The sequence below is a fragment of the Ctenopharyngodon idella genome, chromosome 16, assembly GCF_019924925.1.
Source record: "Ctenopharyngodon idella isolate HZGC_01 chromosome 16, HZGC01, whole genome shotgun sequence".
NCBI classification, from domain to species: domain Eukaryota; kingdom Metazoa; phylum Chordata; class Actinopteri; order Cypriniformes; family Xenocyprididae; genus Ctenopharyngodon; species Ctenopharyngodon idella.
In genome coordinates this window covers 25,654,148-25,668,303 of record NC_067235.1, presented here as the reverse complement: position 1 = coordinate 25,668,303, position 14,156 = coordinate 25,654,148, and the positions used below count along the sequence as shown (strand labels likewise).

At 36.4% G+C, this 14,156-nt stretch overlaps 2 protein-coding genes across 5 annotated transcripts in view; one reads left to right on the top strand and one right to left on the bottom strand.

Annotated features, from left to right (window-relative positions):
• Positions 1-3,338, top strand: part of spaca6 (sperm acrosome associated 6) — a 45,142-nt gene extending 41,804 nt beyond the window's left edge. For all 4 annotated transcript variants that reach the window (XM_051865910.1, XM_051865911.1, XM_051865912.1 and 1 more), the window contains 4 exons: positions 362-462; positions 693-849; positions 946-1,126; positions 2,713-3,338. In XM_051865910.1, coding sequence (XP_051721870.1) covers positions 362-462; positions 693-849; positions 946-1,126; positions 2,713-2,812 — 539 coding nt within the window. In that variant the 3' untranslated portion in view covers positions 2,813-3,338. The remainder of the gene's footprint in view (positions 1-361; positions 463-692; positions 850-945; positions 1,127-2,712) is intronic.
• Positions 3,339-9,697: 6,359 nt separating this feature from the next.
• Positions 9,698-13,417, bottom strand: has1 (hyaluronan synthase 1). Its single transcript, XM_051865907.1, has 5 exons — positions 13,274-13,417; positions 12,359-13,060; positions 12,002-12,227; positions 11,319-11,451; positions 9,698-11,156 (listed from the first exon to the last, which is right to left on the bottom strand). The coding sequence occupies exons 2-5, from the start codon at positions 13,043-13,045 to the stop codon at positions 10,481-10,483; spliced, it is 1,722 nt and encodes a 573-aa protein (XP_051721867.1). The 5' UTR covers positions 13,046-13,060; positions 13,274-13,417; the 3' UTR covers positions 9,698-10,480.
• Positions 13,418-14,156: the final 739 nt, after the last annotated feature.

Below are 14,156 nucleotides of genomic sequence, written 5' to 3'. Positions count from 1 at the left end.
ATAGCTTTTAACTCTACTTAAGAGCACAGCAAAGTTGTTAAACGAAACCTTGGGCCCTGACACACTTTCACACATAATATCATTTTGCACAGATAGCCCTGTGGGTCATCTAAGATGGCAGGCCCTCTCCCACACACTGTGGTATTCATTTCCACTCAGCACAGCTACAATTACTGCTCAACGTATCTTTTCCTTGGCTGCTCTCTCCAGAGGCTCTGTTTAAATATTATAATTAGGTGAATGGTGGGCAGACTGTGCTGCCTCTGTCCTTCTGTTGACAAAAGGCATTCAATTGCAAGGTGAAGTGTTACAGATCTGTGTCCAATGTATTTCTGTGTGTGTAATGTATGTGCTTTTACAGTGAAGCAAATCACTGTACAGGAAAACAACATGACTCAGATGTGGTGTAAGGTCCCTTTCCTGCTGCCCACAGATGCAGAGATTGTCTGGAGATATGCAGTGGTGAGGAGGAAATTACTTCAAATCATGAATGGCTGACAAAGTTTAAAATGACCAATGAGCAAAATGAATAATAATTACTATTTCATTCATTCATTCATTCATTCCCCTTGTTTTTATTTTTTTTTTATAAATACACTTGCTAAATGTGATAGTATATTAAGAATCAGAAAATTTAAACCTTTCCTTCCCATTCTTTTTTTGTACTTACAAATGCTGAACTTGACATACAGGAGAGAACGATGTTGATGGATCGGTTTGATGAGGTCACGGTTGGAGTGGATCCACTTTACTTCATCTCCTCTGCCCGGCCAGAGCACTCAGGCACCTACCAGTGTGAAATATTCTCTCAGGAGCACTCTCTGGTCCGTATCTACTACTACCTCACAGGTGACCACGCACATATGAAAAAGAATAACATTCCTGTGCTGTTGCTATTACTGATCTCACTCCCTTTATACCAAATGTCTGTGGTTTCCACCTCAGTGGTCCCTCTGGCACAGTTAGGCCATGTAGAACTACAGGATGTATTTGAACAGGCTCTCCTCCCAGGAGGCCAGTTCCGTCCCCTGTCCCCTAAGGATCCATTTACCTTGTGGGTGCCCAGTCCTGCCCTTCTCACCACCTGTCTGACTGCAATGTTTCTGCTTGTCTTCCTCATGCTAGGGTAATAATTTTCTTAATTTTCACAGTAATAATTCATTGTAGTTCCTATAATTCCCATTTTATTTTATTTCATTTCTTTTAATTTAATTTAATTTAATTTTGTTTTATTTATTTATTTTATTTTATATTATATTTTATTGAAAAGTAAAACATTAGAACAGTCTTACAACAGGGATTCCCAAGCTTTTTTTGTTAGTCGAACCCCTAAAATATTTACTTGAAGTATACCACTGAGTTTTAACTTAATATTTCAAATATTATAACACATTTGCATGTTCACAGATATCGATTAATGGCCACCAGTGTTGGGGAAAGTTACTTTTAAAAGCAATGCGTTACAATATAATGTTACTCCCTAAAAATGTAACTAATTGCGTTACTTAGTTATTTTTTGTGGAAAGTAATGTGTTACTTTACTTTTGCGTTTAAGAATAGAACCCAAAGTTCTATTTTTTGGCAAATGTAAAGGCCCTTTTACACCAAAAGTGAAATGAATAATCCTCAGGCTGAAGGAAATGCAAACTCACGCCTGTGCAGTAGAGGGTGCAGGTCAAATAAATACTGATTCTGTTTTGTGCAGGTGAGATAGGTAAATGCTCACATTTAGTAGAACTACAATAACCATCATGCTCACACAGTGTACATAATGCCTCTGCACCTCACTCCTGATTTCTCTCAACATGGGGTCAGTCAATAACAGGAAAAACAAAGTAACTTGTGTTAGTTATTTGAAAAAGTAACTCTGATATTTTGTTGCAAATTTAAAAGTAATGCGTTACTTGTAACTTGGGTTACTTGTAATGCGTTACCCCCAACACTAGGGGTATAACGGTACACAAACATGTCTGTTCGGTATGTACCGCGGTATTGAAGTTTTGATTTGGTACGGATTCGGTACAGCAAGGGGGAGAAAACAAAACATAAAATTGCTTCTCTTTTCTTCTTTTTTAATAAACAGTGGTTTACTAAACAAAATGTCTCTCTCTCTTTAAATAAATTCTATTATAATTAACATTTTCTTTTCTCTCTAAAAAAAATCTGTCTTAGCTAATGCTGCAAACTGTATACAGGGACATATGCACAGTACTATAAAAAAAAAGGTTGCTATTTATTTTTAGATGCTTCAGGACAAACACATGTACTGTTACATACTTATCCAACACTGATGGCCACGTGACATGCTGGTAAACAAATAAAATATTTAATTTTTTTAGTAAGTATTATATGTTGTTTTTATTTTTATATTATGTATCTTAATTTTATGTTTTTATGCATTAATCAATTATAACTCACAAACCCCCTGCAGTTCCCTCACAAACCTCATCTACAGTAATTGAAATTTGGAGTGAAATGTGACTGTGATATTGTTATGAAATTTATGTCAATATACAAAAAATCTTAGTGGTCCTAACATTAGACTTATGTATGCACAAAATACTGCTAAAAATAGTTTTTCCTTATGCTCAATATGATTTATTTATATTTTCTCTTCATTTTGGTCACATTATGAAATGTGACCTGGACATGTTTCCATTCGAAATTCAAAATTTTCACTTATTGTTTTATTTTATCTCTCCTTGTCCGTAGGGTGCTGTATTGGTTATCCAATCAGATTGTGATCAATGATTCTGATCCAGTCCAAGAAACAAAATCCACAGAAAAAAATAAATATTTTATTCACTGTTGAACATGGGAAAAGCAATAAATTATTAAGGCAAACGCATTTTTCACCGGTAAAGGCAATTCCCTATTGAATCAGGACCAAATTATTTAAGAATAACGTACTTTACGTAATAAATAACGTAATTTTTTTATATCGAAGTGAGTTTTTGTAAATGACTGGGAGAACATAGTAGAGGCAGTGAATCTGAGTGTATGAGTGAGGGTGTACCACTAACTCAAGTTATAAAGCCTTCTTTATGCTACTAAATATAGCCAGACATGACTCAAGGCGTTACTCTTTTTACAGTCTTTACTCAGTGTTTTCTGCTGTTGTCCCAACAACCCATTAAGACCAAACTGGGCGAGGGAAATACTTCATTGTACAGCACTGCAATTTTCCATAATGTTTGCTAGGACAATGTGTATTTTAGACCTGCAAATTTTATTACATTGTCTGGATTTTATCACAGTGCTTCAGATTTAAAGACCTAATGTATTTTTTTTCTTCTTCATAAATTACAAATACATTTAAATAAGCAGGTTTTTAGGGATGACTTCTGTTGATTATCATCATTTCCACTGGTCATATTTCTGCTTCTCGTCTCTTTTGGCACCTCCTTACCTCTACTTATCTTCTCTGAGATAAGATGTCCGCCAACTCAATGCTGAGGTCATGGCAGAGAAAACACCCAAAGTAGAAGAATACATGGTGTAAACGTAAAGTGGAAAGTAGTTTATTTTAATTCAAAGATGCAATCCTTGCCTGTGCCTGAACAGTTTTATGAACAGTTTTAAAAAAGTGCTACTTTATTCACTGGCTGTTAAAACGAGCTTTAAACTACAAAACCGGCAACAATTGTCAGCCAAGTCTCAATCACAAACTAAAATAATTGGTGCATATATGATGCAACAAATACATTTATACTGAATTATATGATGTAAATATTGTTTTACAAAACTTCTTTTTTTATATATACACACCGATCAGGCATAACATGACCACTGACAGGTGAAGTGAATAACGCGGATTATCTCTTCATCACGGCACCTGTTAGTGGGTAGGGTATATTAGGCAGCAAGTGAATATTTTGTCCTCAAAGTTGATGTGTTAGAGGCAGGAAAAATGGGCAAGCGTAAGGATTTGAGCAAGTTTGACAAGGGCCAAATTGTGATGGCTAGACGACTGGGTCAGAGCATCTCCAAAACTGTTTTTGTGGGGTGTTCCCGGTCTGCAGTGGTCAGTATCTATCAAAAGTGGTCCAAGGAAGGAACAGTGGTGAATCGGCGACAGGGTCATGGGCGGCCAAGGCTCATTGATGCATGTGGAGAGTAAAGGCTGGCCCGTGTGGTCCGATCCAACAGACGAGCTACTGTAGCTCAAATTGCTCAAGAAGTTAATGCTGGTTCTGATAGAAAGGTGTCAGAATACACAGTGCATTACAGTTTGTTGCATATGGGGCTGCATAGTCAGGGTGCCCATGCTGACATCTGTCCACCGCCGAAAGCATATAAGCATCAGAACTGGGCCACGGAGCAATGGAAGAAGGTGGCCTGGTCTGATGAATCACGTTTTTTTTTACATCACGTGGATGGCCGTGTGTGTGTGTGTGTGTGTGTTATGCTTACCTGGGGAACACATGGCACCAGCGGAGGCAGTGTGATGCTTTGGGTTCTGCTGGGTCCTGCCATCCATGTGGATGTTACTTTGACACGTACCGTCTACATAAGTATTGTCGCAAACCATGTACACCCTTTCATGGAAATGGTATTCCCTGGTGGCCTCTTTCAGCAGGATAATGCGCCCTGCCACAAAGCAAAAATGGTTCAGGAATGGTTTGAGGAACACAACAATGAGTTTGAAGTGTTGGCTTGGCCAACAAGTTCGATCCATGGAGCCCCCACCTCACAACTTACAGGACTTAAAGGATCTGCTGCTAACATCTTCGTGCCAGATACCACAGCACACCTTCAGGGGTCTAGTGGAGTCCATGTCTCGATGGGTCAGGGCTGTTTTGGCAGCAAAAGGGGGACCAACACAATATTGGGAAGGTGGTCATAATATTTTGCCTGATCTGTGTATATATAACCATTACAAAGTTCTAAAAAGTTCTAAATAAGTAAACATGTCCTATTTGAAATTACTCTCTCTCTCTCTCTCTCAAGAGTTTCCCAGAGAGAACTAACTATCCTTGCTATCAGATGTGATGCTAACTATCAGATATCAGATGGGACTTTGAAACTTAGTCATGTCTTCAAAGATGTTAATGAGAACGGTTCAAGTTTAAAAAAAAAAAAAAAAAAAAAAAAACTGTCAAAATGTTTGGTGACAGTTATCATGAAGCAACTGTGGAGACAAATAATGTTTTTTTAAAACACTGTTGGAGTCCAGCAGAATGTGTCTGTAATTGGATGTCAATTGAAGGGGGGAAAAACATTTCATCTATAGAAACTGTCCTGTGAAAACAAACAATCTGCCAACTACAGGCAGCAATATCAAGAGCATATTGATCAAAATGGACAAAAATAGGATTTAAACAATTATTTGGCAGTAAGTATCAAGATATTATAAACTCTGGACACCACCTAAGAAGTTTATGCTAATTTCCCATATATGTACCCCACAATTCTGATCAGAGGATATTACAATGGTGTTTCAAAAGGAATGTGAATGCCTTGTAAAAAGGGTTTCACCTGTCCAAACATGAAAGTAATTGTTGATCGTCTGTCACTTCATCAGTATTTAGAAATAATACCTATATGTAAATATTGTCACACCTTGGTTGCAAGGTAAAAAAGAGAGGATCCAAGTGCAGCAGTCAAACGTTTATTGAACAAAATCACTAGAAACAAAACACACTAAGAAACACAAACAGAACAACCAGGTAAACACAACAATAAAAAACAACTGAACTGAACTAAACACAGGGCTTAAATACACAGTGAACTGAGGAACTAACTAGATAATTGACAAGACACACCTGAACAGAATACTAAAGCAATCAGTGACCATGGATACAAACAGAACAAAAAACCCAACATAGAAACAGACATGAACAGAACTCAAACCGTGACAAATATTTTCCTCCATTTCATTTAAATTGTTTTTATTACATTCAGGGCTCTATTATTATATACTCTAAACTGTAGACTGCATATTAAGGGGGATCTATTTAGGGTTATCTAGTAAACTGATAAACAGGATTGATTCAAAACTCATCATCGTCATCATTTAGGCTACGTTCACAATGTCAGTCCAAATCCGATTATTTGTGTATCCGATTGGAATCTAATCTAAAATTATTGACTGTCCACATTGTGTACCGCAACATGGAGGGTTTGCAGTAGACGTGTTGTCTTATTTACAACATGACAATGTGCAGCCGCCGTGCGCTGGACTATTGCATTACGAGGCAGCGGCAGACACATAGGAGGCTGGTATGGCCGGTTTCAAAACATGTCTCCACTGTATTGTCATTTTCTGCTTGTCCGGCACTTTGCAACAACACAACCTTGTTTCTGTAGTGACTTTCAGCATGTTTCCTATAACAATGTCTGACGTTTACGTGAGAAAGTCACACAAACCATGCAAAATCCAATCAGACTGAAATGGATTTCCAGAAATGCGATTTGAATAGGATTTCAAACCACATATGAATGTAGCTCTAAACTGATTTCTAAAAATTTCATGTGATTTTTTTTTTTTTTTTTTGCTGTTCACACTTGATATATCTTGCTATATCGGATTTCAGTCGTATATACACAAAAATCAGATTTGGGTTGACAGTCTGAACATAGCCTTACCCACCCTCATGCTGTTCCAAACCTGTATGACTTACTTTCTTTTGTGAAATAAAAAGATAAGATATTTTGAACAATGTTTCAGCTGTTTTGTCCATACAATGAAAACTAATCGGCTCCAAAACATTGGACCCCACATATGGACAAAAAACATTTGGCAAAATATCTTCTTTGTGGAAGAAAAAAGTAATTCAGGTTTGGAATGATACGAGGATGAGTAAATGATTTTTATTTATTATTTGTATTAATATTTATTTTTAGTTTTTAACCTAAGTACAAGATCACATTACCAGTTATTATTTGTTGTATAGTTGTAGTATACGAATATGAGTACAGTGAATGGTGGCTGTTACAGGCATTTACTTTATCAATGAAGCTGATTCATTTGTGGTTGCTGTTGTGATGTAGCTCTGTTGTGGTGATCGAGTGCCCTGTGAGAAGTGAAACAGACATGACAGGAGCATGAACATGCTGTATGAGGCCTACACAGTTCCTCTTACTCAGAGACCTCTGTTTCCTCTTTTAATCATTCCCAGATGTGCGGTCTGGGTCTGTAGACCCTCTGACGCAAGAGACAGGGTGGGCAGGAATCCATATAATTGCAAACATTTGTTGAGGGTGAAGCGTCATTTTTACCATGGCTTGACTACCAGTAACAGACAGAGGTTTCTTCATTTTTCTCAAGCGTTATCACATTGAGGTTTTAGGTCATTGCATCTTTTTATTAGCGCCAATATGTATGTCAGGCCAAATAAAACATGAGAAAACAGAAACCCCTTGTTGGAAATTCTCTGGTTGATGTCAGTAGTAACTGACTTCTTGATGAAATGAGTAAGAATGATACAGGGCAGGTCCATTACTGGAATTTCACTCTTTTAAAAAAGTTCAAGTTGGTCACTCCACATAGAATATGTGCTTTAAATGCCTAAATATTTGGTCACATTTATCATTTCAATAGTAAAGGGGTGGTCACACTACACTTTTTGTTCCACTGACTTCCATTTATACGCATTTGAATGCGGGAGACAGGAAGCTAAAGCGAAAAATTTTTTGCGTTTTGTTACGTTCCAACATTCAAGTTTGGTGAACTCTGAACTATGAATTCGTATCACGTGAAGATGTGTGACCAACAGAAGATTTATATTTTATATTATATATAGAGGGCAAAAAAGTTCCCCACGCAGATTTCACTCGTTTTCAAGTTGGTCACGCAAATTTGGCATGCTTACCCATAAAAAGCTGCTTTGTTTGGAAGTGACTTTTTTGTGAACTGTGCTTCATGCATCACTACACTATTGACAGTGGTCAATGGACCTTTTTTGATTTTTGATTTTACCCCACCTACATTTAACTTTGCTCTGTGTGGTAAAATCCAATAATTTCAATAGAAATCTGGCAATCGGGAATTTTGCATGAGGATGAAACATTTCCCCATGCACATTTCTTATCTATTCTATAGGCTGTTTAAAACCCATTCTAGATTACAAAAAATAACTTGCATGTTGAAACATACTGAATGACCTAAAACACACATGTGGTTGACTTGTGTATTTGCTGGTAATTTTCTTACAATGATAAATGGTTTATTAAATACCACACCCTCTCATGATAATTATGACATATTAAGGGGTCATTTTCAGTCACATCACTCTTTCATGCATCGTTTTTTGTTTGAAAGTCATGAACATGACAGAAATGGAAATGGCATTGTAATCATTTTTGATGCACTTTTACTGCTACTGTAATTTATCTTTACATTTTTGAACCAAAGGAAAAAAGTAATTTTCCTTTGGTTCTGTATAAAATTCTTTAGCTTATATTGCTATTTAAGCAGTTGTTATATATTGTATAAAGGTCAATGATGTGATGGGTCATTTTTTTGTCCAAAGGCCTAAATAATAATAAAAAATGAAGATATGACATCCAAAGTATGTAAGGTAGTACAACTAGATCTCTTTTATTGAATCCAAAAGGTTTTAATTATATTTTGCTTAAATATATTTTGGTATTTTAAAGATTTTAAAGTGTCAAAACTTCATTCGGTTTAACCTTCCAAATGCCAAATGCCAAATTTGATTGTCCTTTTGCTAGATAGCTAGCAAGCTAACTAACTAGCTAGCTAGATATCATCCTGTTAGCATTGTTTGAAAATATCGTCATTCGGTATAACCTAGTGTCATACGGTAAAACTGTTATTTTCGTTAAACCGAATGACTTTTTTGTAAAAAATGAAAAAAGCAGTGTTAATTGATTATAAAAACCACATAATCTATTTCTTAACATGTATTAAAACTTCAAAATTAATTATATCTCCATTATGTTTTTTTTTTTTTTACACTTTTAAAAACCTTATTCGTCAATGACCCTTATATTGTTTTAAAGAGATCATTACAGCTTTTTTTTTTTCATTACCAGCTTTTTAACCTCCTATAATTGGGATCCACCTTGGTTGCCTTTGGTAACAGTCTAAACAAGCTATAACACTCAAACGTTCTTCATAAAATGTTTTGCATGAAGCAATTACCCCCAAATGGCACCCACCCCTTTCTGATTCACTCTGTGTTCTTGTGTGACTAGATGCTTTAAATCACACAAAAGGATAAATCATTTACTTGATCATGCATACATTATCCATCCCATAGGTAAATTATGGGCCAACGTAATTTATTTGTGGGCTGTTATCCTACAGTGTTATTGATTCTGCTGTTAAATGACACTCAAACTGATTTATGTCAGTGCTGGTCTGGATGTACAAATGTCAGGGAATCCTCCCTATATATTTTTTTCAGATAAATCAAAAAACTGTGTTTAGAGGTGCAGTCCACATCCTACATTGCTGGAAAATGTTTAAATTGCAGTTTAAAATGTAGTCAAATTCAAGTTTTGTGTCATTTTATATATTTTTGTCCATCGAAGTATAACAAACAATTTTTCATCAAATGTCCATTTTTTTTTTTACTCTAAACAAGAGCCATGTTTAAAATGCTGAGATCATTCCAGCAGTGCAAAATGAGGAATATTTATGTTGTACGTATTGTTATTTTAATTGGATAATAATTCATGGTGGACTAATTTTGTCAAACGGCAGTATTTGAAATAATTTCAGCACGTCTTCCATTAAAAAATAATTTATTTATTCTCTTGTGTTGTTTACATAACAGTTCACATTTACAAAATAATGCTGCCAATAAATATACTGACTCAACATGCTCTGTTCAAGAGCTAAAAGACAACAAAATGCCCTGTCACATTACATCAGAAAGAATTACAAGCATTGTAAATCAGCACACATCACAATTGCTTCTCATGAAATATTTCTGTCATATTTGTGTTAGTAGTCATTCAACATATGCTAAAATATCATCAGCAGCACATGGTCAGTGCTGTTCACTGTGTCGGGTATGTATCTCTTTATCTGCATTCTTTAAATAATATGTATATAAGTGTTGTAACAGGAGGTCTTAGTTTGTCCTCAGTTATCTCAACCATAAATCAATATCACTTCAGTAAGCTCAATGATGTAAAGTGATGTTAGATGTAATGTTAGAATTTCTTCACTAAAAATAACATAACTGTAAAATTTGGTTCACTGTTATATTTGTTTAATTTAAAACCCCACAGCATCCTTGTTGACTGTATATGGTTGATTTCTGCACATTTAATATAATCATTGTATTTCATAAAGACAGGTAGTTTCCACATCATTTCTGAACTCTAAATTCATGGTATTAATGGACAACATAAATTGCATAAAAATGTACCACACTAAAATTTATAAAAAAAATCATAAATAAAATTGCAAGTTTAAAAACAATCTATAAATAAAATTGCATGGAAAAACATGAAAAAGTGCAAGTTTTCTTAAATAAATAAAAAATGTGTGCAATTAATTGTCTTATACATTCACAGTGTAACTCTGTGAGCGTTTTCGGAGTAATCTCCGAAACCACATCCAATAGAGGCAGATCATTACAAGCCAGTAGCAGACATAAGCTGCAGATCCAAATATCAAAAACTTGATCTCTTCTTTTTTTCCATCTGTTGTCCATTTCTCATTGTATTCCCTGTAGATTGTGTACCCCAGGCCTCCCAACAAGATAGCTGCCCACACTGAAAGTGGTACCAGGGGAATATAGTTCCCCACCATCTTACGACGGCCCGATGTCCCCCAGCTGCTTTTGTTCATGGTGATAATGGCAAAGTATTTGGCAGGCAGGAGGCTGGTCATGTAGAGGGCAGAGTATAAGGACATGAAGAGCATCACTGCATTTTGTCGTAGGATGCAGGCATAAGCTGCCTTTACCAGACCAATCAACTGGATGCAGCACAAAACCCACAAAATGTCCCACAGAGTGCCTGTCCAGAAGAGCTTGATAATGGTGGCAGTAACAAAAAAAGGAAAGATGCCTGAGACAATGGATTCGTAGGTCATCCACAGGTTATGCTTGTGCCACCACATGGCATTATAGAGCCATTCACGAAAGTAGGATTTGGTCCAACGCGTCTGCTGATTGAGCCAGCGCAGAAACTGTGCAGGAGTCTCTGTGTAGCACTTAGAACGGGCAGTGTACCTTATAGGAACAGAAACGCAATGTTAAAACGTGTGTTTGAAATGAAATACAGTTTAGAAGTATTCAACAGACTGTCATGCTTGTTATGGAGGACGATCATTAACGATTTTACTTCTAATTCATCAATGGTGAATCATATTTGGCCATACGGTAAGTACTTACTTTGTAGCATAGCCCATGCTTAGCATTCGATTGGTGAGATGCCGGTCATCCCCAAAAGTACAGTGGGTGCCGAGAAACTTCTGGTTGTACCAGGATTCCAGAAACTGCTGCAGAAGGTCATTCCTATAAAGACCTGAAGCAAAAATAATGATACTCAGTTATTCCTATTAAAACTAGGATCAGAGTAACAAGTAAAATACGCCTACTAGGGTCAAAATCATACAACAACATTTTAATCAGTGTTTGATTAGTGAACCAAAGATAGTTTAAATACTTATTAATAAAACATGCTGTTTGTAACACATTTTACTTTTTGAGTGTATTTGAATGAAACGGAATATTCAATGAGGAAAATTTGTAGAACGGGACTTGATTTTATCCATCTTGAATTGATTAGATTGCTATAAAATGTAGCCGAATGTTATAGCAATGGCTAAATAGCAAAGTGGCTTAATATTATCCAATAGACTGTCGTGACATCCGTGGCAAAAGAACATTGTTTCAGAGGCAACACAAGTTATGTGATTTAATATATTTTGATTAAATATTAAATGAAGACAAAGTTTTTTATTTGAAATAAGCGCATCTATGACTCGTTCAATATAAGACCAAGAACATGCATTTATACATAGTACAAAAGGTCAATTTTGATTCACATAAACTTCTAAGAGGTTCTGAATTACCTAAGGGGCCGCTGATACAGGAGACACAGTCAAAGAAGGACTGGCAGGACCTCTCAATGTTAAACGCCATCCAGTAGCGCAGGCTGCTCATGAAGCTGATATAGGAATCTTTCAGATTAAGGATCATTACATCGCCTCCCACGGCACCGTATTTCTGGTTACTCTCCAGCACCTTGCAGAGCTCTACTGTTGCCAAGGGGTCTAATTTTGTATCTGAATCGCATACCTAAAAAAGTACAATATGAAGAAAATGGAAGAGTTATGGAGTATTTCTTTCATACACGTTACTTGTTACCCTAAAATTCAATGCTCAATTTGTACTTAGTATAAGCTTATGTGCTTGTAAATATCACTAACCTGTATATAATCCACAGAGGATCCTAGTGCCTTGAATGCTGTATACATCACTTCCCTCTTTCCTCCCCATTTTTGCATGATGCACACACACTTCTTGGTCCTAATGAGTTCTTCAACCTCTAAACGCTGAGGGTCTTCAAACATCACCCCATCATTTCCTTCTAGACCATCAGCTTCAGCTGCATCTTTTTCTTGGCCAGTGGGGTTCCAAGAGTGGTAGTTGTTTTGCCATATATAACAGCCAGGATCCTGGTCTGCAAAGACCTCACGAAACATCTCCATCATGTAGCGGTCATCTTCTGAGTTTCCGTCCACCACCATGACAATGCGTAGCAGCTCAGATGGATACTGCAGAGCCCGTACTGACAGAAGGCACTCTCGGAGATAAGCGGGGTCCTCCTGATAGGCTGATATTGTGAAGCCAATGGATTTTGTGTAGGAGCAAGGTTTGCGTCTTGCATGCATGCGCCGATGCTCCACAAAGGCAAAAAGGCTCTGAATTAGGACGTGGAAGCTTAGCAGCACTCCATAGAAACCCAATGAGATGATGTTAAATGGAGATGTAGCTATCTGGAAACCATAAATGTACGCCCATAACATCACCCCAAGGACCAGGAGAGCAAAAAGAAATGTAAGAATGGCTCGGATCAGAGAGCCAAAACTCTTTAATACTGGCTTGATATCCATTTTATTATCAAAATGCTAGAAATAATAGAAAAAGAAAAGTATGAAAAAAAGAATTACTTTTGGAAGGAAAAACACTATTTTAGTAATCATCATCATCAAAAATGTAACCTGGAATAAACATCAGGTAAAATAACTGAGTGTGATTTTTTAAAATTACACTTTTAATATAATGTGTAATCACACATGTAAATAGTATAGAATTAAATAAATCAGCTGTTATTCACATACCTATTCGGACAAATCTTCACCCAGGTTTATTCACCCTTTCCTTGACCTCCAGATCTAACTGTTCATTCAGGACCTTATAGGCTCTCTTATAAGCTCAGGAAACATCCCTTCTGCAGATGTGTAATGAGCTACAAATGTGCCTTAGCTCAGATCACGCCCCACTCAAAGGACTTCCATGACTCACACAACACAGTACGTCAAAACTCGGTACTCCTCTTATTGCATTTAATGTTGGGTATGTGAGACTTACAGAAGATGAATATTTGTTGGTTAAAGTTCAGAGTATCTTAGGGAATAGTCAGGGTTCACAAGATGTGCACTGTTGATAATTAGAGTATCACACTGATTTTTGCACTTTTTTCCCGTTTATGTTTAAAGATGAAAATCATTATAAATCAAGAATATATATATATATATATATATATATATATAAATGTTTGTGTGTGTGTGTGTGTGTGATAAATTGTAGAAGGGGCTGCTCCTCTTGTTTTATTGTAATGTAAATAACACACTCACTCACACACACACACATGAGAAAAACAGCTTATAAACCATACTAAGTGATGTTTTTTGAAAATGTTACTAAATAGGTTTAGGGATAGACTTAGGGGATAGAATATACAGTTTGTACAGTATAAAAACCAAAATGAAAGTCCCCATAAAACATGAAAAATCAGTGAGTGCGCGCGCACACACTGGTTTGTTTTGCTATCTTAGTGAGGACATTCCATAGGCGTAATGGGTTTTATACTGTACAAACTGTACATTCTATCCCCCTACATTACCCCTACCCCTAAACCTACCTATCACAGAAAACATTCTGCATTTTTACATTTTTAATAAAACATTGTTTACTATGTTTTTAAAGCTATTTTAAATATGA